This window comes from Hippocampus guttulatus, chromosome 3, assembly GCF_054856545.1.
Source record: "Hippocampus guttulatus isolate MCC_2025c chromosome 3, RoL_Hgut_1.0, whole genome shotgun sequence".
In the NCBI taxonomy this organism is placed as follows: domain Eukaryota; kingdom Metazoa; phylum Chordata; class Actinopteri; order Syngnathiformes; family Syngnathidae; genus Hippocampus; species Hippocampus guttulatus.
Window position 1 is genome coordinate 19,700,481 of NC_141263.1, and position 26,911 is coordinate 19,727,391.

The window sequence follows — 26,911 nt, forward strand, 5'->3', positions numbered from 1 at the left end:
TAGGGTGTCGTCATGAAAAATGTGGGCTTTTTTTGCTGTCCATAGCCAATGGACTTACTAGAAATTGAGCCCCACTTCCGCATGCTGCTTGTGCACGTGCGTGTTCTGTCGCCACTCCTGCAAAAAAGATTGTTTTCATATTATGGACGTACTGGCAAAAAAGTAGCAAATGTGGTATTGAAAAAATATTAAATAAAATTTTAAATGAGTGATTGCTTTCATTATAAACATGTATATAATTATATAAATTATAAATCTATTCACCCAGAATCAAACTCTGCACCTCTGCACTGTAAGGCCGACGTGCATGAATCAGTCGACCACCGTGCCAGGTTTGATAAACAAGGTTACCAGTGTGCGCCATGACGTTCTTCCCAGCCTCCACAGAGCTTTGAGCTTCAAGACCAGAGGTGCCCAACCAGTCGACCGCGGACTGATCCCGAGTCGACCTCTAGGTGTGTAGGGAAAAAAAAAAAAGTCACGACAAGAAGTCAGTGTTGCCAACTTAGCGACTTTGACACTATATTTATATATTTGACGCTTGATTCAAGACCAAGGCTACTTTCCCACCCCTCAACAAACCCTCCGTTTGACCCCCCGCCCCATAGCGTACTTGAGTGTGAGAAACAAACACAAAAGGCATTCTCCCCCTGAGAAAGAAGAGATTTATTAACAAGAGGTAATCAGGAAAGGAAACATGATTTTTTTCTTTTGAAAAAAAAAACCCAAACAAAAAAAAACTTCAAATACTGACTCAAGCGGTTGGCACACAATTGGTCGTCATAGTGCTGCATATTGCAAATATCTCATGTGCCTTTTGGGAGGACGACTGTGCTGCTAGATCGAGATGTTGAACACGTGATAAAGTAGCAGATGTGTGCCATTTAAGCTTCAGGCGCTTGTCTAATCAAAGCCTTTAAATACATATCAGAAATATCCAGAGAATAAACACTATTTTACTACCGTATAGGTCCTGCTAATACTGTACATGGCAATGGACAGCATGTGTTACTCTTAGAAGTATCATACGCAGAGAAGTTATTACATTTTGCTGTACACAGGGAAAACATATCCATCAGTTTTATTGGCAAAATAGTTCAGCAAAATAATTGACATACATTTGTGTTGTACAGTAGAGAGACAGAAATGTTAATTGGAAAAGCTAATTTCATGATTACGGCTTGAAACTATATACAACACTGGCCAGGCAGAGTCATCTTCCATGAAACACGGGGAGTTAAAACTTGCTACATGATTTGCATTGCATCCACAGTGGGAACAAAAGTCAAACCGTGTTTTCCCACAGGTAAAATGCAAAAAGGATCATTCGGTGGTTACATGAAACATCCCAACATTTGATTTGGTTCAAGCAAACAAGAATACGTACCAGATATCCTCATTTAGTGGCTGGGAGTGTTTATTTACTCAAATGGCTTCTTTTAGGGAAGGCGTTTAATCGGGTGTCGACTTTGGCTTGCACAAATTAATAATAGATTGTCATTGTCCAATGTAGTTATGAGGAGTGCAACGATGCACAAAATTCATTATTTAGAGGATTGGTCGTCAGATTTCAGAAGACAATTCAAGGGTGGAAACCACAACTGAGGAAACAAGATAACTAAAATTTTCAGCATTCAATTAATTAATTGTAATTTCTGTTCTCAAATGCAATAAAGGCTTATGCAGTAAATAATTGTGTATTGATATTGATCATCGATTTGATGATCACAAAAGGCAGCTATACTTTTAAGGCAAGACTTTCATTGCTGGACATCAAGACGACTGACCGAATTTGGAATTTACACGGCATGGTTCAAGTGACACAATTCAGATTTTCGTGCTCTCAAGTTGCACAAATATCTTTTGAACCTGATACATAGAACATAATGCGAGTGCAGCGTAAATACACAGATCGGATATACCCGGTCAGCGCGAGCTCGAGGTCATTGACTTCAACCAAATCCCATCTGCTCAAAAAGCATAAATAAACACATGAAAAACACCTGTTAAAAATCGAAACTACACGTACCCTAAACGTAGCTAAAGCTCATATTTGTCACTTAAAATGTACAACATGGAAATGGAGAGTCTTAAAAAAAAAACTGATATTTTGTCGGAATTAAACTGGAACTTTCCACTTGGACCAACAGTGTAAATCCAGCCCAAGATATGTGAATTATCACACTTATATACTCTCTCTTCTGTTCAAATAAAAATTCAAAGTATACAGTGTATAAGACCATAAATAACATATACTCTGGCAACGATATAAATAAAACCTCTGGGTGTCTACTTAGCCTCTATATTTGACATTGAGGAGAACATACTAGAAGAGCGCGGCGTATATGTGTATGTACATCACGATAGAATAGAACCATTCTGTACACTTGCTATGAAAGTTGAACGAGCCTCTTCACGATGATGTTTTGGGTTCGATCCTCAAGGACGTTTCGTAAAGACGCTCCTCGTCCAGCACGGAGCTGTTGTCCAGCAAGTACTTGGCCACCTGTGATGACAATAACAAAATATGGAATTGTGCTATGCCCCGTCATCGAGTATAAAAAACACAGTGGGGTTAGGGTTTCAGAGTAATGCTTAAAATTTTAAAGTTAGTGTTTCAAATAAGGGGTTTGCAGTTCAAAGAAGGATTTCAAGTTATGGTTTCAAGATCGGGTAGGGTTTCAGAGTAGGATTTCAAATTGTCATAGTTTCAAAATAGGATTAGGCCGTCAAAGGATTCAAAGTAGGATTTCAAAGCAGACTTAGGGTTCCAACGTAGGGTTTTAAATTTGGCTTCATGTTTCAAAATAGTGCAAGGGTTTCAAAGTATGATCATGATTTCAAAGTAGGTAGGTTTCAAAGTAGTGTTATGATTTCAGAGTATTTCAAAGTAGGCTTTCAAAGTAGGGTTAGGGTTTTAATGTTGGGTTTTAAATTAAATTTTGAAAATAGGGTTTCAAAGCAGGCTTACCGTTTCAAAGTAGGCTCTCAAAGTACATTCAGGGTTTCAAAGTAGGGTTTAAAGTAATGGTAGGCTTTCAAAGTAGGTCTATGGTTTAGTAGCCTACTTTGAGGCTGAGGGTTCCAGAGTATGGTTTCAAGGAGGAGTTGAGCTTTGAAAGTAGGGTTAGGGTTTTAGTGTATGATTTCAAAGAGGAGTTAGGGGTTCTAAGTCCGGTTAGGGTTTCAAAGTTGTTATATTTTCAGAGTACTTTTTCAAATAAGCATAAAGGGTTTCAAAGTAGGGTTCTGTTTTCAGAGTCAATTTAAAATTTGGTCAAGGGTTTCAAAGTACAGTTTTTAAAGATGTTTTTTTTGGAGTAATTTATTAGTCGCACAACATGTGCGCATCGATGAAAAATGTACTTGTACTGTTTCAAATTTTAGGGACAAAATGCCTGCATTCATCGGCAGTCTGGAGCCCTGAAAGGACAAACAAATGTTGCCTTTAATGCTAAAAATACACTTCGTAAGGTTTGTAGTAGTGCTACAATTTATTGCTAGTCACACAGAGTGAAAGTGTATTCCGTTCATCTCCAATGAGCCGAGGAGAGAAAAAAAAACAACAAACAACAAATCACCTTTGGTTGATTATCGATCTTGTAGGCAGTCTGCTGGAACTGCCGAATTTCTCTGATGATGTGTGATATCTGAGGACAAACAGGAGAAAATGATTGCATTTTTCGAGAGACATTCCATTTGTTGTCCTTTTGTAGAGCACATCATGGAAAACAGCGAGACGATTCCATGAAGATGTCCTTCACCATCCTCATCTTGGAAAAGTTGACCAGGTTGTCCTCCGTGTAGTTGGGTGTTCCTTCCTCAATGAAGGCCAGGTCGGTCAAGTACATGCCCAGGTAAGGAACACAAGGCGGGTCGCAGCTGAAGACGCACACACACATACACAGTAGTAGTTAATGTGTATTAAACTTGGAATATTGATTAAAAACAAAACAAGTTGTCTCAGCATCTTATGGGGCCAATAGGCTGACTCACTTCTTGAGCGCCTCCCTCAGGTTTTTGAAGCGGCCCTCTGATGATACCAACTTCTGCAACTTGTCAATCACTGTCTTCGTCTAAGAAAATCAAACAAGAGTATCACTGTCATGGTCTGACAATTGGATTACATTTTTACAAAAAGCATCAGAAGTGCCCAAAACAACATAAAGAAAAGAAGGATAAACAAAGCCTCCCAGAAAAAAGTTTAGAATTGTCAACATATGCCACAAGATGGTGGCTAAATACTACTTTTGTTTCAAGGAAGCTCTCAATTCACTTCACCATAGTTCCTTGCCACAAGATGGAGTCCAAGTAATACTTTTATGGTATTGCGCAGAACATAATAACAGTAAATGGTGTGAGTTTTTGCGCAAAAAAAAAAGAAAAAAAATGGGTTAAATTTAAAATATAAAAACATGAAAAAATACATTTTTAAAAACTGCACCTGGAAGACTTTGCGTCCTACCTGCTTGGAGACCTTGAGCCAGGTCCTCTTGAGGCGGAAGATGGCGCTGCGGTTGAGCGACGACGTGATCTCCAGCACGGCGTTGTAGTTGTGCAGGCAGCGGCAAATGTCCGCCGCTGCCACCCACTTCTCGATGGCCGCCACCCTCATGTTGACGTCATCCCACTGCAGGATCTCGGTGGCAATCCTGTCGCTGATCTGATTCAAATGAAGCACATAAATCGCGGTCACTCTTTTTTGAGACTCCAACGCGTTGGGCTTGTTATTGTTCTGGTGGACGCACGTCGTTGAAGTGCTTGGTCGTTTTCATGATGTACGGAGTCCTTTCATTCTTGTCATTCTTCATCCAGCCTTGACCAAAGAACTCCCTTGAGAAACATCAAACATAGTAAACAGAACATGCAGCGACTGTTACACTCAAACACAAACAACAACGAACAATTTGTGATCAAACACAAAATACAAAAAAATGTTGCTAGGCTGTTGGATGCCAAGGGTCGACTCCTCTAACGTTTCAGGAGGAGTTCAAGATCCACTTTCTGCACGTTTTAATTTGTTAGCTGCGCTAAATCACTCAAATCAGGTTATGTAAAAATATTCAATCTAAAAACTCAGTTCCCGCTAAACGTTTCACAGATACAATCGGTTGGATTGGATCAGCAGATACAGTATTTAGCATTTTCATGCAAAATCGATGATTGGGTGTAATATTATAATTTCCCAATCAACCAACGATGTCATTGATCGGATCCGCAAAATAAGACATAACAGTAAACACAATCGTGCTCACTTCATGGATGTTCTGCGCTGCCATGTTTAACAATTAAAATTTTGTCAACATATATAGCCAGATTTATTTCAAATTTTCCCCAATACATTAAAATACAACTTTTTTCTTTTGGGGTGGGGGGGGGGGGGGGGTTGTCACGTTCCCTGCCCCCCATTTTCCATGTATTGACTGTATCAGAGTTTAGGGGGGCAACAAACAGGGGGGCGACTATACAGGAAATACAGTAAACAAATCGTTTAAACAGATTGGACAGACTGATGTATTTACGCATTCGAAAACTTGACATAGGTTTGCTTTTTGGGGTTGTGAAGGGGTGGAAAGGGGTTGCTGCCTCCCCATGAATGTCACCCTGTGCAGCTTTACGTATCGCACATGTCAGAAACCACCACTGAGCCCATCAGAGGATTTTATGGGGGCCAACATCAATCCATCCAAGAGTCCATCCATTTCCTAATATCGATCTAATAATATTTGTCACATGGCTGAGCCATATTTTGTCAGGAAAGACAATGATCAAAAGTGTATTTTGTTGCACTCACTCATACGGGATGACCTTGAAGACCAAGTGATCGAGCAGTGTGAGCTGTTCGGCGATCTCCAGGGCAGAGTGGCTCTCAAAAGGCTCGTTCCTGCACTCCTCCATCGCCTGAAACACACACACACACATAACAAACACGATATTGTAACACGGGAGCCGAAGACGCAGGGCGAGTGGGCTGGATCTTTTCCTCTCACCGTGTGAATGATTTCTTCCAGGGTCACTTGGTTGTCTCCGGGGTCCTCCTGTGTCAGCGTCCTGCATGCAGAGTGAGAAAAGGGCTTGAAACGCGTCTGTGTTTTGGTAATAGAAATGAGCCAGTATCACTACTTTTTTTTCCTGAGAAAACCCAAGAGGGGCTCCTCAATTGATCACATTGTTCCATCCTTAGTAGGATACTGCACCTTTATTTGTCAGTGAAGAATTTCATGTCATGTGTCAACATTTTATCAAAAAAAAGCATATTTATGGAAATAAAGATCTTTAGCGTACACTGAAAAAAAAATGCTGTGTTGATTTTCCTTATTTCTTCAGATGGTTCCACCATTTGTTTAAGCCGATCTATAGTCTACTTCAAAAAACAGACCTGGATCCAGATCATTTTATTTCATGCAACCGCTTGAATTAAAATTGAGTCAACACAGCCTTTTTTTTTTATTAGTGGGTAATTAAGTGTTAAAAGAAATAAACCCACCTAATAATGTTAGCAGCAGCCTTTCTTTCCTGTGTCAGGAGTTCTGGGTCATGCATCACCTCCTCAAGAAAGCCAATGACCCTCATCTTGAGCTCTGAGTTCAACTCAAAGTCCTGCAGATCAATAACAAGCGGCATTGATATATATATATATATATATATATATATATAATTTTTGTTTTGTTTTGTTTTGTTTTACTGAAAAATGTGTGTACCTGGGCGTGTTTGGACACCCAGTGACGCAGTACATTCAAGACTCGGTTTGTAGCTGCTCTTCTAATAACAAACTCTTTGTCTCCATTCCTCTGGTCTGTCGAAAAGCCTGCCAACAGGTAAAAGATACAGATACACCTCATGAAATTCCAGTATCACGGTAAACTCAATTTATTTTGGAGGTTCGAATCAACAAGTGAACCCGACATGTTACGACAGAGATACACGTTACACAGAGGGAAATATTTCATGATTCCACTTTTTTTTCGTTGTATAAATTTATTTATTAAAGCGTGAAGTGTATAAAAATCCCTAATTCTGTTGAGATTAGAATATTAAGGAATCAAAATTATTTTAAATCCAGACGTTTGGTCACAAATGGCATTATGAAAAGTATTTTCCTATAATATTACAATAATAACTCTCTCTCCCTGATTAACATTGTCAAGGCATAATCTTTAGTGTTTCATATGCGAGCCCGTTTGTTTTTGCGTGAATTTGTGATGCTTTGTCACCCAAATTCGGGAAAAAAATATGCTCAAAAAATCATTTTAAAAACCTCATATGTGACCTTGTAGCATTTTGCATTTCTGTAGATTGTCTGACCTGTGGCAGCAAGGGACATTCGGCGGTACTTCTCCTTGGTCGGCGCGCCCTCGTTGGCACCAGCTGTGGCGATGGCGAAGGCCGACGCCGCCGAGAGTGCGCTGCGGTTATTGTCCAGCTCCCGACAAGATGACACAACCATGCTGTTGTTGAAGGAGAACAGCGTAAATTCTGTGGGCCAAGAAGAATTGAACGTTACACTTTATTACATCCAATACAATCGAAGGTATTTATTTATTATTGATCTCCTCTAATGTCCATTTGAACCGTGACCTCTCAGGGTCAGCCCTATTATAAAACCCAACCCCTTTGTGCGAATAAATAATCGTTTCACTGCTCAATCAGAAAACCTTTAACTGCTCAGTCAATGTTTTAAGGAATGGATAAATACAGCGAGGCGGCCCGGTAGTCCAGTGGTTAGCACGTCGGCTTCACAGTGCAGAGGTACCGGGTTCGATTCCAGCTCCGGCCTCCCTGTGTGGAGTTTGCATGTTCTCCCCGGGCCTGCGTGGGTTTTCTCCGGGTGCTCCGGTTTCCTCCCACATTCCAAAAAACATGCATGGCAGGCTGATTGGATGCTCTAAATTGTCCCTAGGTGTGAGTGTGGGCGTGGATGGTTGTTCGTCTCTGTGTGCCCTGCGATTGGCTGGCAACCGATTCAGGGTGTCCCCCGCCTACTGCCCGAAGACAGCTGGGATAGGCTCCAGCACCCCCCGCGACCCTAGTGAGGATCAAGCGGTTCGGAAAATGGATGGATGGATGGATAAATACAGCGAGCTGACGTACAAAATGTAACCATATGAAGACAAAACCATAAAAGACAATAGTCAGAACTGAATTGAAAAGTGACCCGTGTGGCAGATGGACACAGTGGTTCATTTTTGTCAAATGTAAAAAAATAAATAATCCAAAAACTCCATCCACCCATCCATTTTCTGAGCCGCTTTATCGTCACAAGGGTCGGAGAAAGGGTTGGAATGTGGGAGAAAACCGGAGTACCCGGAGAAAACCCACGCAGGCCCAGGGAGAACATGCAAACTCCACACAAGGGAGGCCGGAGCTGGAATTGAACCCGGTACCTCGGCACTGTCGGGTCGACACGCTAACCACTGGATCACCGGGCCGCCCCCAACCAAATCTCTCCATCTCAAATTTGTTTACAATAGATGGCACATGTGTCTCAAATTTTTCTTCTCGTCTCAACACTGCCCGTGGGGCCTCTACTTCTTTTGGAATAATTAACTCTCCCAAAAACCCACAGAAAAAGCAGAAGACCTGTATTAATCCGTTGATGCGCTTGAACTAAGCTCTTGTAATGTTCCACCTTTTTTTTTTTTAACTTCAGAGCTTACACTGTATAAAAAAAAGTGTTCATTCCACGTTATCCCCTGCTTCTTGCCCAAAGTCAGCTGGGCTCGTCACCAGCACACTCGTGAGCAGAATAAGGACATGCATGACATGAATGGAGGGAGGATCAAAACCATTATTGTGTCCATTCCAAATGACAGGGTTGCCGATCGAAGGGCGGCATTGAGCCGAGGCGGACCGAATCGTGCGCTCGTCCTGCGGCTTGTGTCAGTGGCGGTGTTTGCCTGTGCCTCCCCCTCACATTTCCTCCCTGTCTTCCTCCATCAAACCGGGGGCGGTATTAGAAGAATACGTACATGGTTGCTAGGGTACAAGGTTTCCTTCTACCCACACTCGTACGGCACTGGCTTCCCTTGTATCCAACACCGTGGGAGGAGAACACACTGGGGATTAATTGTGCTTGACTGCCAACAGGGTGGATGCTCCATCTCCGTGTGGTAGCAGCGGGTCCGAGAAGCTGTGGGTGTTTCTTTGTTTTTTTTCCTCTCTCCCTACAAGTCCTTATTTGGTTGCTGACAGACTTGATGATTTCTACTTTAAAAAGGTGCTACATATGCACTGTTTCTGCTGTCATGTTAGCTGACTCCATAAACGGCTGACTTCGATGATGCAGTGCCGCTGAATGGAACAATGCTTCGCTTTGCGCTTTAATGTTACGTACTTGGGTCAAAAAGTATTCTTTTGGCTTCACCGCTTAGTGACTGGCAGAACAATATTGGCACAAGTCACAAAACTGTGTATGTTGGACAACTGAATAGTAGAGGTACTGTCAACAGTCACTGAATGGTGTAGGTAGACCGTGCAGGAAGGGGCGCCGAAACCCAAGTCACAAAGAGGAGTAACACATGCAAACTAGATGAGTGGTTGCAACAGATCCCGGGAACAACATCGGACATCTCAGTCCTGAAAAGCGCAGTGCTGGGAACAGCAAGGATACTGCGCAGAACCCTCAAGCTCCCTGGCCTGTGGTAGAGGACCCGAGCTGAGGAATTTTAAAAAAATATATATATTGTATATATATCAAAAGTCCTATTCTATTAAGATCAATTGTAATTTGTATGACTGGGTTACGTACCAGAGTTTTTCGACTTGACGTTCTTGGGTGTCGACGGCGACTTGGGAGGAGACATCTCCACTTCCGTCTCGTCACTCTGACACGGTTCTTCGTCACATTCCTCTCTCACCGAAACATCTGGATCGAGATGAAAAGAGCAACGTGCAGATACGCACGGCTTTCTGAAGTTGTAATTACCACCAATCCATCCATCCAGCTCTAAGAGTAAATACTGTGATTTTTTTTTTGTTGGAGTGGTTTTCAAAAATAAAACAATATAAATGATCTTGATTCATAGTTTTTAGCGTCTTGAATGATTTAAAGTTAAATTAGGCCACCCGTTATATAGCACATACAGTAAATGCGCGATAAAATGGACAACGGTAGCATTCTGACCTTGCTTGTTGAGGGCAGGCTCATCGGCCTTGCTCTCAGTCTTGGCTTCTCCCTCATCGGTGATCTTGCTGGCCATGGTGCTGGACACAAACAACTTGTTGATGTCCAGAGCGGTTTTACCGAAGGGGGACATGGCGGTGTGCATGCTCGCATAGCCGTTTGGGGAGCAGCTGAGCGCGGCCAGGTCCAGCGCTTTGCCTCCCGTGATAATGGGAATGTTGAGCGAGAGCTTGCGGCGGCGATTGGGTGACGACGTCTTGGTGATGGCGAGCGGCGGAGGGGAAGAAAACTTGCGACTGCCGCGTGGCGATGTGGGCGGCTCGCCATACAGAAGTTTGTTGTTCTGGCTGCTGGCGAAGAAGAGCTCCAACGCACTGCAGGCAGGGAGAGCTCATTTCAATATGAATATCTTGAGATATACAAATGTATATTGTAATGGAACACTTTCTATGTGAATTCAGGAGTGTGTCTGTGGCCTTTTAACTGTTTTTGTTGTGAAGGCTTGACTCAAAATATTTCACCTCAAAAGCGTATGATTAGTTTCTCCCACACTCAATTGGTTTGATTGGTTTCTCCCAGACTCAAACCAAAACCCAAACATGCCATTTTGGATCCCGCTTTGTGCACTGGGAACAGAAATTGGCCTTCCCCAAAACAAAAATGAAAAATGAAAAATCGGCTCTACACTGGTCATTTACATTGTTGATCAAATGTAATGAAACTCCCCCAAAAGGATAGATGTTTGTCTTATTTTATTTTTTTTCATTTCCAACTTCAGATCTTTATAAATGTCAATCATGTTCTTTTTACAAAAGACTGAGCCTGTGAGATCTGTCGGAGGCCACTTTCAGCCAAATGAAAGCCATAAAATCGAATATGAAATACATTAAAAATAGCCAAACATAGTGTGTTCAAAATTCCGCATGGATGGTACACTTGCTGTGTATGCGTGTCGTGCATACAAAGAGAGTGCATTAACATCAGGCCCGTTTGGGAGCTCCAGCCACCTCTTCCTTTTTATGGGAGCAACATTGTTTAAGACAGTATCCTCCTTGCACTGAGAGCCACCCCCTCTGAAGGCCTATAAATAGCCTGCCAAGTGACAGCGGTAGAAGGCACGGGCGCTGCCAACAGCAACCAGCCCAGAGGAGGTCTACTGAGACATGGGGAGAGTGAGAGAGAGAGGGAGAGAGAGAGAGAGAGAGAAAATCAAGGTGGGAGAGTTAGGCTGGAGTCAGTGACATAGCGGATATGGATTCCTTCACGGTGAAGGCTGCTGCATGAGAGCGGGTGAGTGGGGACTCTATCGCCACTCCTACAGTATGCGCTGCGTCTGCCCGCATCATTTGTTAAGAAAGGCAAAGAGGATAGAAACTGCAGACCAAAAAAAAAAAGAAGGGGCGGCGATGGAGTACAAAAACACCACCATCGACATTTAATACTGCTGCAGATGAGAGAGGAGGGGGCAAGGGAGGAAGAGGATGAGGAGAGGGTGGGGTCCTGCAGCAAAGTACGGGGTTGTCATGGTGACGGCGCGCCAAAGAGAGGGATGGTCAGACTTGTGGAAAGAGAAATAAAAAGCAAGCTGAGGGTGAAGGAAGGAAAGGTGGGTGGGCTTCAATGGAGCGTGACGTCCTCCCCTGGATGGACAGTGGAAAGAAAACTTTGGGGGGCAGGGGGGAATTTTCATTGCAGGGGAGAAATATATGAAGTTCTCAAACTTGAAAACATTGGCGCCCTCGTGGTTGACACTTGTCATTATATATAGAGCATGTCATGGGCAAATTCAACTTCTCTTTCTTTTTGGTACTTTCGTAGACCAAAGACAATGCTCACCGTGCAGGGATGGCACTGATGGGCTTCTTGTAGATAGTGATGAGCTTGTCCAGCACAACGTCCGCGCTGGTGAAAACACGGTAGGAGTGAAGGAAGGTGTTGAGGAAGTCGATGGAAAGGAAGCGCAGGTCGGTCAGCCTCTCCAGCAAGCGCTCCACGCTGGCATATCGAATCTGCAGCACCTTGCAGGAGTTCATCATCTTGCTGAAGCGGATGTCGACGTCGTCACAGTACAAGCTGGTGTCGGACCTGCAGGGGCAAAAGGAATGAGGCCGGCTTGAGGATGTTTTGTGTAGTTCATTGAGCGGAATACAGAGGATTTGATGGATAAATCATGAGAGCTGACACCACTGTAACTGTGATGTATAACAAATGAATGCAATTTTGTGATTACTGAGAAAGGCAAATGTTAAACACAGTGGGGGAGGGGGACATAGCACGCAACAGTTGTCCTAGTGTGCCAAAGTTGTCCTACCAGTGTTCAGAAATATCACTCAGTAGTGGACAAAACGTTCCGAGTATGACACAGTCGTTCGAACAGCGCATATGCCATTTTACTTGCGTGCTCAATTGTCTAAATAGCGAAGCTAAAGAGCAGAATGTATCGAAAAAAAATATCACCATGGCGATATTGGCCCATATATAAGCCACGCAGTGAGTTTCTTCCAGAATTGTATGCTTTTATTTGAATTTGACCAGTCAGACGGCAACTTAAATGCGCATCGCCATCGAACAGTTGAGATGTTTTCTAAGGTACCGGTACTTAGAATTCATTAGCTCAGAACACATTGAGCTTGCTTATTCATCCCCATGAAAAAAAATTGGAATTATTTCATTAGATAATAAAAATGTCATTTCTTCAGGGACATGTTAAATATCACAATAATATTGATCTCGCTATATTAAACAACCATATCACACATCGCATGCTTTTTCCGATATCGCGCAGCCCTACTATCATGGATAGGGAATAAATCCTCAGCATAGAATTGGAGGATGGCGAATAAAGCATGTGACTTATCGCGGCCCTTTTTCAGTCCTCTGACGACCATGCTTCTAGAATTATATAGAATGTAACAATTGATCAAATATTTGTGTGTTAGATGTTATTGGAGCTTTGGAGTCTATAACGCTTCCTCTGAGGTTTTATTCAGGATTGCATAGGGAGACGGCTTAAACGCCCAAGGGCAAAGGTTTTGGGGATTCATGTGATACGTTAACTTATGTGCAATTGTGCATGTGTACAATGCATGGTGTGACTCTCACTTAATCATCTGTGGCACAGAGACTTTACTGTTTTCTTCAAAAGCATTCATCATCAGACCATTGCAGCGGATGTTGTCGATGCACTAGGAGACGGATGGACAAAGCAGAGCAGATGGAAGCGCAAGAGTGTTAGCGGGTTCTCAGTGGTGAAGTCTGGGCCGCTCTCGCCTCCTCACAAAGTATACGTATGTTTAACATCACCCCCCGCCCCCTGTAAAAATGCGTTTATAGGTCTTCACCTGGCTGATGTCGCTCGTCCACGCCGACTTCTCTTGCCGTGACGAAGCCACCAGGATGACAGTGTGAGGCTGCCCATCTTTAGGCTCCACGATCACTTTAAAGTCCAGGTGCTCAGTGTCCTGGCCACTCCGCTCCCCTTTGGCTGCAGCGTACAAATTGGATAAACCGATCAATCGCCTGTGTACTGTATTCGGTTTCACTAGAAAAGGCACTTCAAATACTTTGCATGACATAGAAAATGGATTGCCTAAAGCCTGATGAAAATATAAAGGACCTGATATATCCTTTTTTTCTTGATTAATTATAAAGACATGAATCAAAAATGAATATTAATATGGTTTTGATTAACCAGGATGTCCATAATGATTTGCTCCATTCAGTGCGCGAGAAGAGGCGAGAGTTGTGGCAGCACAACTTTCTTTTCCTCCTGTGGCAGTTTCTTTGGAGAGTGTCAGTGGGCAGAGTTTCCTGCATTGCACCTGCTGGCGATTATGATTAGCTGGTAAATCTGTCTTTGTTTGTAAGTACAACACGACACCAGTGACACCAGTCCTGGAACTTACAGTATCTGTCACAACTCGTACACTAGCATGGTAGCTAATTTACTGAGTCCATTATAACTTACACTCATCATCAGTGCCCTCTGGATCCTCCATCAGTGTGCAGTCAATGAGAGACACCACACCATTCTGTAACACAGAGTGCATATGAATTAGATGAGAGAGCGAACATTACACTTCCAGCATTTATTCCAGGGAATAATCACCGAAATCTCACCTATTTTCAGCGTTTGATTAAAACACTCCAAGATGCCACACGATAGCACCAAAGGCCTGGCAAATAGGAAAGTCGTAGACCAACGTCTTTGCATGTCGGGGAGAAGCTGAGTTTAGGCTGGGTTATGAGTGGAATTTGGTGTCTGCCTCTTGTGCATGTACATACACACCTCCACTCCATTTGTTTCTTTGTTTATGAATTTATTTATTTGTTTATAATGATTGTGTCATGTTTCGGTTTGTGACCAACAGGTGGCACTGTGGGGCTTTTCCCTGCAGCTGCACACCTGTTGGTCGTTAGATAATCAGTGGCTTTAAAAGGACTCCCAGCCCGACCACTCATTGTCGGGTCATTGTTGCTGTTTGCTCTTGCTACTGTCATGTTCGTTTGTTTGCTGTTCCTTTGCTGCTGTCATGTTTGTTGCTGTCATGGTTCTGTTCCTGTTAGTTTTTTGCTGCAGTCGTGGTTTTGTTTTGGGTTTTTTTTTTTTTTTTTGCTACTTTGGATTAGTTTTGGTTGTTAACACTGTGTTTGTTTAGGATTTAGTTTTCTGTGTTTTATCAATACACTTCTTCAAATACACCCTGCTCCTCTCTCCTGCCTGCTTTTTGGGGTCCACCACCACCGCGTAACGTGACAGATTGATAGCGTTGTAAAGCGAGTTTAAAATAATATGTAAGTGTTTTGGGATCATTGAAACATTATAAAGGTATGTTCAGAAGAGGGGCATGGATTCCCGACAGAATTTTGCTATTTGCTACAGGGCTCTGTTCTCAGCCCCCACAAGTAGCAGGGGTTTACTATACTGTCAGCCATTAAAAGTGGATTGTGAAATAAAAAGTACTATGATGAAAAAATATAAAGAAAGAAGAATCTTGGCAGAATCAGACATAACATAAACAGCATGATCATATGTCCGAGTCCACAGAAGAGTTATTACATGTACACTGTATATGTATTCTACATAATTTAAAATAACAATTTTTACCTTGGTGACGTGGAGTTTCCCCCCTGAGCCTCGAGTGCAGATGATGAGATGTTTGGAAAAGAGGAAGCACTGTCTCTCGCCTTCCTTCTTCAGGGACAAAGAACCCATACGGCCCCTGGTGATCTTGCCCTTCTCACTCATGGGCACCTGGATCAGAGATCCTGTGGAAGGGCAGTCATATCAAAAACACAAACAAATACGGTAGCGCAATAACTCCTACGATGAGATAAATTAACCAACATAGAAATGCACTTTGCGATCACCGACTCTTCACAGCTTTGCAAAATGTGTATTTTTAGTTTCACAGTCTTCTTTTGGCCCTTTTAATCCAAATATTTGGTGGGTAGAAACTAAAGAAATGAAACAGTCATCAATGAGTTTCTGTGTTCAAAAGTGGTAACTGGAAATGTATAGCCGTACGCTACAGCAATACCTTTTTTGCTCATGCAGAGAGTTTAAGAACTGTTTCATAAAACCACACACCATAAACATGACACTGTCTGTCATAACACCAAGACCGACCTTTGAGAGGCAGCTTTGGTTCCACAAGGCATTGGAGTAATCTTAAAAGTACTGACAGAAGCTAGGCTAACGGTTAGCTTAACTGGTAACTTAATTTTCAGTGGCAAGCCCTTCTATCTCTCACATTTATTCTCGTGAATGACTTCAATGACAAACATTCAACCCAAACAGCCGTGATTGTAAATATTGAACAGGTTTAAAATATTAAGATTGTCCAGCCCGACCAATTTGCAAACAGATAAGGGAGGGAAAATTTGTCTTCTCATACACCACAGAATAGTTTAGAGACATCTGTCCATCAGGCCATTGTTGAATTTGATTACAAGGGAGGCAAAATGCTAAACTTTTTCCCGAGTGTTGGTTAATGTTTACCACAGTTTAGGTTGAAAATATAAAATCAGTATGGATGGATGAACGGATAAGTAAATCATGGCATTGAGTGGTGATAAAACAACCCTACCTTGCCTGACAAAGGTCTGGCTGGTGTCCAGCAGTACTTCACATCCCTCCACAATCATTCGTTCAATGGCCAGATTTTTTCGAATGTTCTCTGTCTCGCTCACCTCGTCGTGCATAACTCTGAAAAAATAAAACAGGACGAGCCACATGATCTGGCGTTCTGTGTGAAAAAAACGATCTAAGGCTAAATATAGAGTCTGTTGGAAATGAAGCGATAATCTCCCTTCAAATGTTACACTATCTTAAACTGCGATGGAGTCTTGTTTTCTTATAAACTACCGGCACACCCACCATGTAGAGTAAGTTGGGTTAAATGTAATGTTGGGCAACATATCTATTTATCGAATAATTTAGCGTTTAAATTTATGTTGAATGTGTGCAATTGGATGTTGAATTCTCAAATAAGCAAAATGGAATGTGTTCCTTGGCTGCAACCAACCGAGGACTTGTCAAGGTAATGGAAAGTTGTGCTACATTCACGCAGATCTCCTCATGAACCCCCTTTGCAAACACTGTCATGGAAAAAGGAGTTCAGAACGGTCTGAGAGACATTCCGAAATTTAAAAACAATATTAAAAAAAAAAAAAACAATGCCTGTTTTGGATGGCCGCATTACGGAATGCGCTTATCCCTCGTTATTCTTGGTCCTATATGTCTGTGTTTGAATGACTGACAACGTGAAGACGTACCTCGAAAGCTCTTCGAGTTTGGACTTGGCGTAGTCCAAGCTATTTCTCTCCACATGCTCATGAGGAGTGTGAGCCAGTAATTCATGGAGGGTCAGGATATAACGAGGGATCTGACAGAAAGAAAAACAGACTCATTAAAAACTTCTAGAAGTGACAAGATATTCAAGATGTGCTCTCTGTACAAAATTATTAATTGGCCGGGATAAATTTCACTGCATTTGAAGTCCAGATGGATCATGTCATTGAACTAGTACGTCACATCTAGATCCTGCCATTTCTTTGATCACACACACACAAAAAAAAATCTACGTTTAATACGACAGCTGTTGTTTGGCAGGTGTTGTCACTTAACAAGATGTTGAAACTCATTACCAAGCGTTGAGAACCACAGGCTTGCGAACTCAAACAACCTAATAAATATGATACATTAAGGACCATAGCTGCTGCATTACTCTTGTGACAATGATGATGATGATAAAAGTCAAATAGCGCCACAAATGCTGTAATTAACAATTGAAATTTCTATACTTGAACTCCATACTAAACCCAGAAAGGGGATATCCACATTTATGCTAGCACTTTAAACAACTATGGGCAGAAAAAAAGTCTCTACACTACCAAAGAACTAAAATCTCACTGATGTTATGAATGTTATTTGTGGGGAGTCCATATTCCGGTGCATTTATAGGTGGCGGTCCTGTTGTGCATACCTGAAACATTGGGTAAGTTAGGAAAGTCTCCAACGTTCTTTCCTCGCAGTCGGGCTTCGTCTCGTACTGCTTCAGCAGCTTGTCAAAGTCTCGGTTCTGTTTGCAGTGGGCCAAGATCTGCAGGCTGTACTGATGATTCCGCACAAACTCTTGGTAGATGTTTAACATGGGCAGCAAAATGTCAAAGAGGTCGGCTGTTAGGAGGACAGAAAACATACTTTGCGACTGGCCTGGAAGGTGGATCTAAGTTTGACAGCAGCAGCAGCATTGTTCTGCATGTGGCAGGCTTTAGAAGCATAGACTTTGGACCACGGAGAAATTCTGTATAGTCTGGGAGCTTTGCAGGGATCCAAAAAAATGAAGTTGAAGTAATGAGTCAAGATATCGATATCAATCAAGAAAGGAGAAGAAGAGGAAAGAAGGACTAGACAGGAAGATATAAGTGTCAGTGACAGAAAAGCCTTCCAGCTAATGTCCCTTTCAAAGCTCCAAGATGCCCAGTCTCACTGTCAGCTCCAAGTTGGCAAAGGCCTGTGTGACTTTTGCACACATCTCCAGTTTTGAGAGCTTGATTAAATTCTCCGTCAAAAAATTTGGCTGGAACAGGAGAGGCAGATTGGATATCTGTCTGCGGGCAACAGGGAGAGGCGCGGTGACGATTTCTTACGATTTGTGGACTTGCACAACTCGAGACAGATTTACAGAACAAAGACTGTGGGCCAGATGGCTTGCACATCATAAATGTTTTATCTGAGCATTATTCAAGTGGTCCTTTATGGAACAAGGTAGCGGAAGGTTGAATTCGCATGAGAATTACAGCACCTTTTACTCTGCTTGTACGCCGTTCCTTACCATCAGTTTTTGCCATCTTGTTTTTGATTCATCTACCTTGTATGAGCTTATTACATGACGTTACAAAAAAAAATTCAATCAAAGATCATCTCCCTTATTTTTAGTAGCTATAAAAAAGTATTTTACAGTGACAGCAGAATCTGAGTTTAAATACAATGTGTCGGCAAACCCGTTCCTATTCAGCATGCAATGTTCCACAGTTTTTTTGGCAACATAAATAATTACCGATAACACTTGCCAATTCGCGGTTTAAATTTTTTTTAATGTGGAATTTATCATTAGCTATTCATAATGTTTTTTGTAAAAACTCACATTTTTGTGGGACCTCAACATATTTTTGCCTCTTTCTGTACCGTCATAAGATACCAGGAAATGACCAATAGGAAACAAGTAATTGGAGTCAATGAAATATGCTGAATTAATGAAAAAATGGCTTGCTTTTTTTTTTTTTTTTTTTTTTTTGCAAATCAAACAATATATGGGCTATAATGTTCTAACATACTTTAAAAATATTTTTTAAAAATTTAATCATAGTTATTGGGATAATTATAGTAAAGTTTAAACTATTAACATCATCAGTTACTTGGGGCGAAGCTCAGCCCCAATAACTTCTGAAGTACGGGGGTCTACTGTATAACAAAAAAACTCAACATCAGAGTGGAGATGCAGGATTTTCATCAGACAGTGATAATAAAAAAATGTTTTAAGGTGATCTTAACAAGCCTGGGGGCATTGTCGTCGTCTCTCTTACCCAGCACCAGTGTGGGCCAGCTAGCTATCCTGGCCTTCAGGCCCTGGTAGAAGATTTGGTGGAGAAACATGATGGTCTCGCTGCCCCAGAAAAAAAAAAAAAGACAAATGCCGTTATCCACCTTTCATATTGAAAACGATTGGGTTGGGGTTGGGATCCTGGAGCGGTTTCACTACCTGTTGAGGAAGATGCTGCTGACGTCATCATGGGTGATGGGCGGCTTCTTGGAGCTCGCAGCCATACGTAGCGGCCGCAGGAAGTTGTTGACCAGGATGTGAAGCTGTTGGACGTATTCGGCCTCGGCCTCCAGCATGCTAAACACAACTTGGTTCCTCTTCCTCATGCTCTCCGCGTGGGGTGAACGGATGTAGTCCTGGATGATGGTTTTCCACTTCCTGCGGCAAATCCAACCTCGCAGGAAACTCTGGACCTGCGAGAGTAATCCATGACACGGGTTGTGATTGCAAATATTTGGCACAATCAGTGCGGCCTTGAAAGTTTCGTGTCCCATTTGGAAACGGTGACCAATTAACTTAAGTCATTCACCCCCAAAGACGTTTTTAAACGTCTTTTCAGACTTGGTCTAGAATTGGCTGGTACTGAATGAGTTAATCAGCTGTGACTACTGATTGACTACTCTACTGATTGAGATGCGCGTTTCAAAGGAGCCCGCAAAGGAGAGCAGCTGCTCTACTAGACGCAGGCTGAAGAGCTCTCAACTGTGAGACAGTGTGAAGTTTCTTTCGTTCTTTGAATTATTTTGAACTGCCTGTCAAATCTGACTGCACAGTTCCCCCACCTTTTTGATCTTGTGGATCTCAGTGTCGTCATCGCTAGGAGGTACCTCCGGATTGGACTGGATCTTCTCGTTGTCCTTCTGCAGCGACGCGATCTAACATTCAAAAAAAAAAAAAAAGAGACAAAGGAATTATTATAAGGTGTGTGTCATTTGTATATTACAGAGAAAGGTGTTTTTTTTTCTAGGATTCCACGGATGACTAACGTTTTTTTTTTAAGTTAAATTCTTCTCCAGTGTGCTGGAAGATTGAGTTTATGATCCAATAAAAGATTATAAATCCTTTATTTAATGTTCACGCCCTGGTAGCTATAAAGATTGCCATTTTAAATCCCTTTAACTTGAAAGGACTTTCATAAAAAGGACTACTTGGGGGTGCTTGGAAGTCACATCTTTAAGCGTTGACTGACAGCAAAGGGACTTCATGAAACCTTTCAGTATTTATTGTCTTGAGGTTTTCCTTATTCCTTTGTCCATCTCCTTTTTAGACATTCTGGACAATTACACTTGAGTGTTACCTCTGATTTTAGCCGTTCTATCTCGATTTCCCCGTCCTCTATCTGTTGTCGAAGTTGCTTGGCAACGGTTTTCTCCGTCTCCACTATTTGTAGTAGGTGCAGATACTTCTGCATGAGGGCCTCATGCTCTGTAGCTAGGTTCCTGTAACTACAGTGACAGACACATAAAAAATAAAAAATTTAAAAAGCCTCCTCGCTGAATGTTTCAGTGGTCTTAAATTCTTACATTTAACCCTGGAGAACCCAAGAATATTTTTCTTCTTTGGAAAATGATGAATTATACATTAAATGACTGCTATATGTTCACTGAACACCAAAATATATGTTTTTTCAAATATTCAATGCTTTAATTCTAATTTAGGATTAGAGCCAAATCTGACCCTTTGGGATTTAAGGGCAGTATTTGAGTAGCAGAATTTATAGGGGACAAATTTGACCCCGTGGGTTCTCCAGGGTTAAAAACAATAACAATAATAAGAACAATAACGGCACAGCCGGCAAACCAATACTACCGGTACATAAAATGGAGAATTATATACTGTATGTCAGCCTACCAATGGATGAAGTAGTGAAGTGCAAAAGCACACAAGTCAGAGAATGAGGGCAATCCAATGTGCTCAGCGGGGATAAAAATAGGTGATTGATCCATTTCAGCAGATTAAACAAAAAAAAAAAAGACGATTTAATCTTAAAAAAAAAAAGCAAGAATGTGTTGATTTAATCACATTTATTTATGAATTATGTACTGGTGGCCCAGTCAGGCCAGCGTCAGTGAACTTCACGTGGTGGCTACAATCCGCAACATCTGTGTGAAAGGCACCGACGAATACAGTTCAATTCTGACCGGCCGATTGGGTGAAAAAGGCAGCGTTGAAGTACCGTGTGCTGACTGGACCTGAGTGTTACCTGGCCTGCGTGATGGCGGCGACCCACTCGTCACAGTCCTTGACATCTTCTGTGCGCAGCTCCAAAGCCTTCTGGTTGTCATGATTAAACGTGACTGTAAAGTAATACTAGAAAAGACAAAGCGAAAGATCATATTTTCAAAATGCATTCCTCTGACCGCATTATCATGAAGGGGAAAACGTTCAGCGTGAACTATGCAGCGTGTTCTTGCGAGAATAGTACAAAAAGGTTAAGCGGTGTATGGCACTCCACTCCACACAAGTTAGAACAACAAAGGAGAGGTATAAATGACCCCTTAAAAACTGGTCATGGTTTTTCATTCACCCCGAAAGCCAAGAATGAATCATCGATAGAGGGGTGCAACAACAATTTCATATTCTCTGACCATGACGATGATGATGGATGGATGGATGGATGGGTCGAAGCAATATTTTTAGGTTTATTTCAATTCAGTTTTCATGAAACCACTTTTTGGCTGATGATAAACAACAATGCTATGAAAACTATATAATATCACAGAGGATTGTTCAAATCAATTTTAGCCTTTCCTGAAAGAGGCCCCCCAAAAAGCAGACGATTAATCAGTCACAAAACTACCATTGTTTGTGACATTATGTAACTCCGCCTCACTTATTCTTGTCCTTTTTTTGTGCGACCCACTTTTGCCTTACCACAGTTCTCAGTCACCCTTCGCCGCCCGTCATGTTTGTCACATTTGTCTCGTCTCTAAGTGCACAATAACTGCTCACATTTCTCTGGTTTTATTGGCACCTTCAAATGCACTTTCCCCACCCATGCAAATAGAGGTTGCCATGGTAACAGCGGCACGCATGGCATTGAGCTTAAATGTAGCTTGCCTTGTAAATGGGGAATAAGAAAGTGGAACATTACAAATAACACAATTGAGGGACGGCGGGGAAAGATGCTTTTTTTCCTTGTTCTTGTTTTTTGAATGAGTGTGCCTATAAAAAGCAGTGGAGGCCTGCAAGGTGCCAGTTGGCTTGGCATCGATTCGCCGTGTTGTCCCATTCCCTGTCACGCACTGATAGGATCTACTGGCACGGCCCTACCTCCCGCAGCTTTTGCACCACACACACACACACACACACACACACACACACGCACTTTTCACGCTATGGGCATGACTGAATGATGAATCAAAGCCACAGAAAAGTCTGGACAGTGACAGGAGAAGACACCATACTGTCACCCGGCTTGACATGACATCACTAGGCAATGCAACATAATGAACTATGTTCGGGCGAAAGGCAGACTACACTCTGAACTGGTCGCCAGTCAGTCGCAGGACACACATATAGAGAAAACCAACAAGTCACACCCTCATTCACACCACCACTGAGTGGGAATCTATCGATGAGCGCGCATAAGTCAGGCGACTGTAGCACGACACCATCAGTGGCTTTTTTTTTTTAAAGAAACTAATTAATACTAATATGATTACTATGACTAATAATAAGAATAATAACAACAATAATAATTTACTTTACAGATTTTTAAGGGATGGCACGGTGATACCGTGATTTGTACACGCTTTATTATTCTGAGTTTGCGGGTTTGAACCCAGGCTGCGGCCTCCCTCCGTGGACTTTGAATATTCTGCTTGTGCTTGACGAGGTTTTCTCCGGGTACTTCCTCCTACATCCCAAAATAATGCAGATTAAATTCATGGAAGACGGAATTGCAAGCCTTATAACTGTAAAGGAGGGATCCATCTAAAGGTCCATGTACTAATTTTACGAGTGAGGCAATTACCGGATATGTGCTAGTTGACATCTGTGCGCTATGAGCCCTATTAGTGAAGCACTGTGAAATGCTAATTAAAATTTCCTCCCCAAAGTGGTTCAGTGCCAGTTGTGACAAATCATCCATCCATCCATTGTCTAATCTGGTTATCCTCATGAGGGTCGCAGACGTGCTGGAGCCTATCCCAGCTTTCTTCTGGCCATAGGCGGGGGACACCCTGAAATGGTTGGCAGCCAATCACAGGGCAACAATATTGTTTTACATACATTATATCACCTCAACCAGGTTGTATAATAAATAGCATGGTGCATTGAGAGATCGTTAAAGGTGCCAACTGAAATGATCTAATTCCAGTAAATTTCCGGACCGCCTATCTAATTCCATTTGAAAATGTGATATTTATTCATTACAAACATATCTTTGTTCATCTATCTATGCCAGTGATGTATAGTGACAGGCAAAAGAATTAACTGGCACATTAAAACTGTATCAACCTGTTGCCAGTCTTACAACAGCTTTGTGTTCAATTATGTAAAAAAAAAAGTGAGTACCTTTAGAAGAGATCTACATCATTACTTCATTATTCATACATTTTGTGGCTGTTTTGTTTGGGGATATGTCGCGAAAAGGTTGCAAAAGGTCACTTAAAACATCACGTATGCATGTTGGCCTCACATCAGCTCCTTGGGAGTGCGTGATCTCATTTTGCATTTGGGTGTTTGACTGTTCACCCTGGTTACTAAAATGTATTGCTCAATGTGGCTCTCCTTGCCCACATGTGAGGGCATTACTGTGCTTTAATCATAGTTTTTTTTTTTCACTTCACTTCAGCGGCAGTATGACCAAAGCATTATCAAATTTTGCCTCGCAACAATTACTGACCAAGCTTAATTAGGGGCACTTGAACGTCCAGATACTGTACAGTTGATGGTTTGTAGCGATGATTGTGATTCGTCGCCAGAGAAAAATAACAAGCTCGTGGAGACTTTTGGCTTCTTTACAAGCTGTGCTGCGGAAGACTGCAGCTGGCAGCGTCGCTTTCACACAGGCCGTCAGACCCCCTCATCACTATCCTCAAGCATTTGTTTGCAACCAACCGTGCACTTTGCCTTACATAATCTCCCTCAGAAGTGCTTTGCGTTCAATTAAGAGTGGGGAAATGCATTTGAAGTATTTTCTCATAGTTTTGGTGGCAACGTGAGCGCTCTGGCCGCAGATTCGTGCCGCCACGAAGCGGGCAGACGCGGTTGCCAAGGTAGGATGCTATTAATATCAAGACAAGGAGTTCAATCAATACGTCAAAACCGCAGGGGAAGGGGCAGCCTGCCTCCGCCAGATGGCAGACTACAAAAAGTTTCCATGCAAGTTTTTGTTCTGCCTTATTTGCTTTGCTTCAGCGAGAAAAGCGGACGACCTCAAAGTTCGTTTTTGAAACCTAAAGTGCACTGGATCAGGATCGTCGGTATTACATGGACAGCATTACTGAAAACTCCTCACGTGCAAATTCCAAAGCAGATCTCCCGCATCCTACCTGCTTCTCCAGGCATTCCTTAGCGGAGGGGGGCGCCTTGGGTGAGGGCGCCCTGTCGCACGCACACCCCTCCAGCAGGTAGAGTCCGGAGGGGCGCGAACTGGAATCATTCTCGAAATAGAAGAGCATGTTCTGCAGCAGGCAGAACCATTTGGGGTGCCATTTGGTGTTGTCCGAGCTCTTCTTGCTCAGGCACCCGCGCCTGGTACCGTCCTTCCTGGCCAACAGCGCCAGATAGGTAACATGGCCATCGTTGAGCCTCATGCCCTTCTGCATGTTTCAGCCCCCCCTCCCCTCCCCCGGGAGGATGTGTACTGGCGCTTCTTACATCTTTCTCCTCTTCCTCCTCCTCAGCACCTCCGAGACACACAGTCACTTGGCGGCAAATTGCGCGGGCGCCCCTTCTCTTGAGGGAGAAGCAAGACCACACGCGCGTTCAAGACTGAGATGAAACCAGAGCATCGGCGCGAGAGAACCCCTCATTGCGAGGGTGGAAGTGCGCGCGCATGCGCGCGCGCACTCGCCTCGCTGCATACGGGCGCAAGGAAGTGCAGTCACGTGACTTGCCCCCCTGAGCGGCAGCTTTTGGGATGTTGGACCGGAGCTAATAACGCATCACGTACACGACAGACATGAACACACGCATATAAAAACTCTTGCACTGAAATATCGATAATTAATTGGCATTGCTTTAATTTAATATTAGGTACACTTGCACAACACACTTTGTGAGAGTGGTACTAAACCTATGGCAGGTGGACCATATATGGTCCTTGAGAGGATTTGATCTGGTCAGATCATAAAAACCTGACTGTGATTAAAAAATTAAAAAAAAAATCCACACATTCTGTTCATACAAAGAGATAAATATTTTTTTGATCATTGCATCGAATTTTTCCATACGTTGATGATGCTCCCTTGAGAACAACATTGCAAACTGTTCATTGCAAATGCTTCTCTTGCAATAACGCTGACCAAAGGTGCCACAAAGGCGCACTTCCTGTGGCGTTGCCCATATTTGCACTTCCTGTGTAATTACTGGCCTGAAAGAGAATTCATCTGTCATGCTGTCAGGGAGACAGGTATCAAGTGCTGTGATGAGTGTGACGTCAGTAATCCAGCAATAACCATATTGAAACGGCTTTGGGTTGTGGCGCAGCTTTGATTTTAATTTCAGTTTTTAATCATCTCCGTGGCTGGAATTCCTAAAGGTGAACTCATATTCATGATTACATTTGCACTCATTTCTATTTAGCTTTCTTGACCCAGCGACAACACAAGTAGGTTTATCATTGAAATTATTCTTCAGTCATTAGTGTCTGTTGTCCTATCACTCAATAGAAGAATACAGAGACTGAACAAAAGCCCCACGGCCACACCGTCAACTGCTGGATGCATTTCCACATCTAACCCCACAAGAGAGACTCTCATTAGGGCCGGCCCATAATTAAACCCGGTTTAGCATATTGGGGCGAGGGCACACAATGGTTTGTTTCATCACAGAGGGATCACAGCACTTTGCCTGGGCAGGATCATTAAAGGCACACAGCTACGTCACGGGGCCAAAATAGAGAGATTTACTGACCAGATTTGACTGGTTCTTGATTGGAAAAAGAAGGTTTCTATGATTAATTTGCTTAGCAACAGTTGAAAATTCAGCTTCAGAACCTCATGTGGAATTTGGATTTTTTCTCTGCCACTTCTTTGAAGACTCAAGATTGTCCAAAGATGTGGAGGAAAACACTACATTCAGTGAATGAATGGATGATGGGATACATCCACCAAGAACTAAATGTGAAAGAGAAGTGTTGTGTCACCAAGAAAGGCCCCAGCTCAGACTACAAATGGCACAATCCCATGCGTCAGTTCATGAGATTTCACAGCATCCTAACCACCAAATATCACGGTACCTTCATCTGGCAGCATGTTACCGAACATATAGTCTCTCAAACAGTGGTCTATGGCTTCAATTCCTTTTGAACGAGTACCAACACCAGGATGGTTATCAGGCTGATACCGGTACCCTTATTTCAACGTATCAGAGGCTTCTCACACCAATACCGATTAGCGATGCCAGTCACCGGCACCCTTTTGTGACCACTCTCCATTCACGAAGTAAATAAAAGGCATGCAGGGTTTACACAAAAGTCTCTCAAAGTGAACTGCATCCAAGTCAGTCCTCT

General features: G+C 42.6%; 1 protein-coding gene across 1 annotated transcript; it reads right to left on the bottom strand.

Moving 5' to 3' along the window:
* Nucleotides 1-642: 642 nt before the first annotated feature.
* LOC147207794 (ras-specific guanine nucleotide-releasing factor 1-like) lies at nt 643-25,215 on the bottom strand. The gene is made up of 27 exons (XM_086107321.1): nt 24,729-25,215; nt 21,434-21,540; nt 20,528-20,675; nt 20,013-20,105; nt 19,390-19,643; nt 19,214-19,293; nt 17,611-17,804; nt 16,901-17,010; nt 16,213-16,331; nt 15,231-15,391; nt 14,091-14,154; nt 13,465-13,607; nt 13,226-13,308; nt 11,960-12,208; nt 10,124-10,497; nt 9,749-9,865; nt 7,306-7,476; nt 6,702-6,808; nt 6,488-6,600; nt 5,991-6,051; nt 5,795-5,901; nt 4,749-4,833; nt 4,466-4,663; nt 3,997-4,076; nt 3,765-3,882; nt 3,582-3,650; nt 643-2,506 (listed from the first exon to the last, which is right to left on the bottom strand). The coding sequence occupies exons 1-27, from the start codon at nt 25,002-25,004 to the stop codon at nt 2,414-2,416; spliced, it is 3,774 nt and encodes a 1,257-aa protein (XP_085963447.1). The 5' UTR covers nt 25,005-25,215; the 3' UTR covers nt 643-2,413.
* Between the last annotated feature and the right edge of the window lie 1,696 nt (nt 25,216-26,911).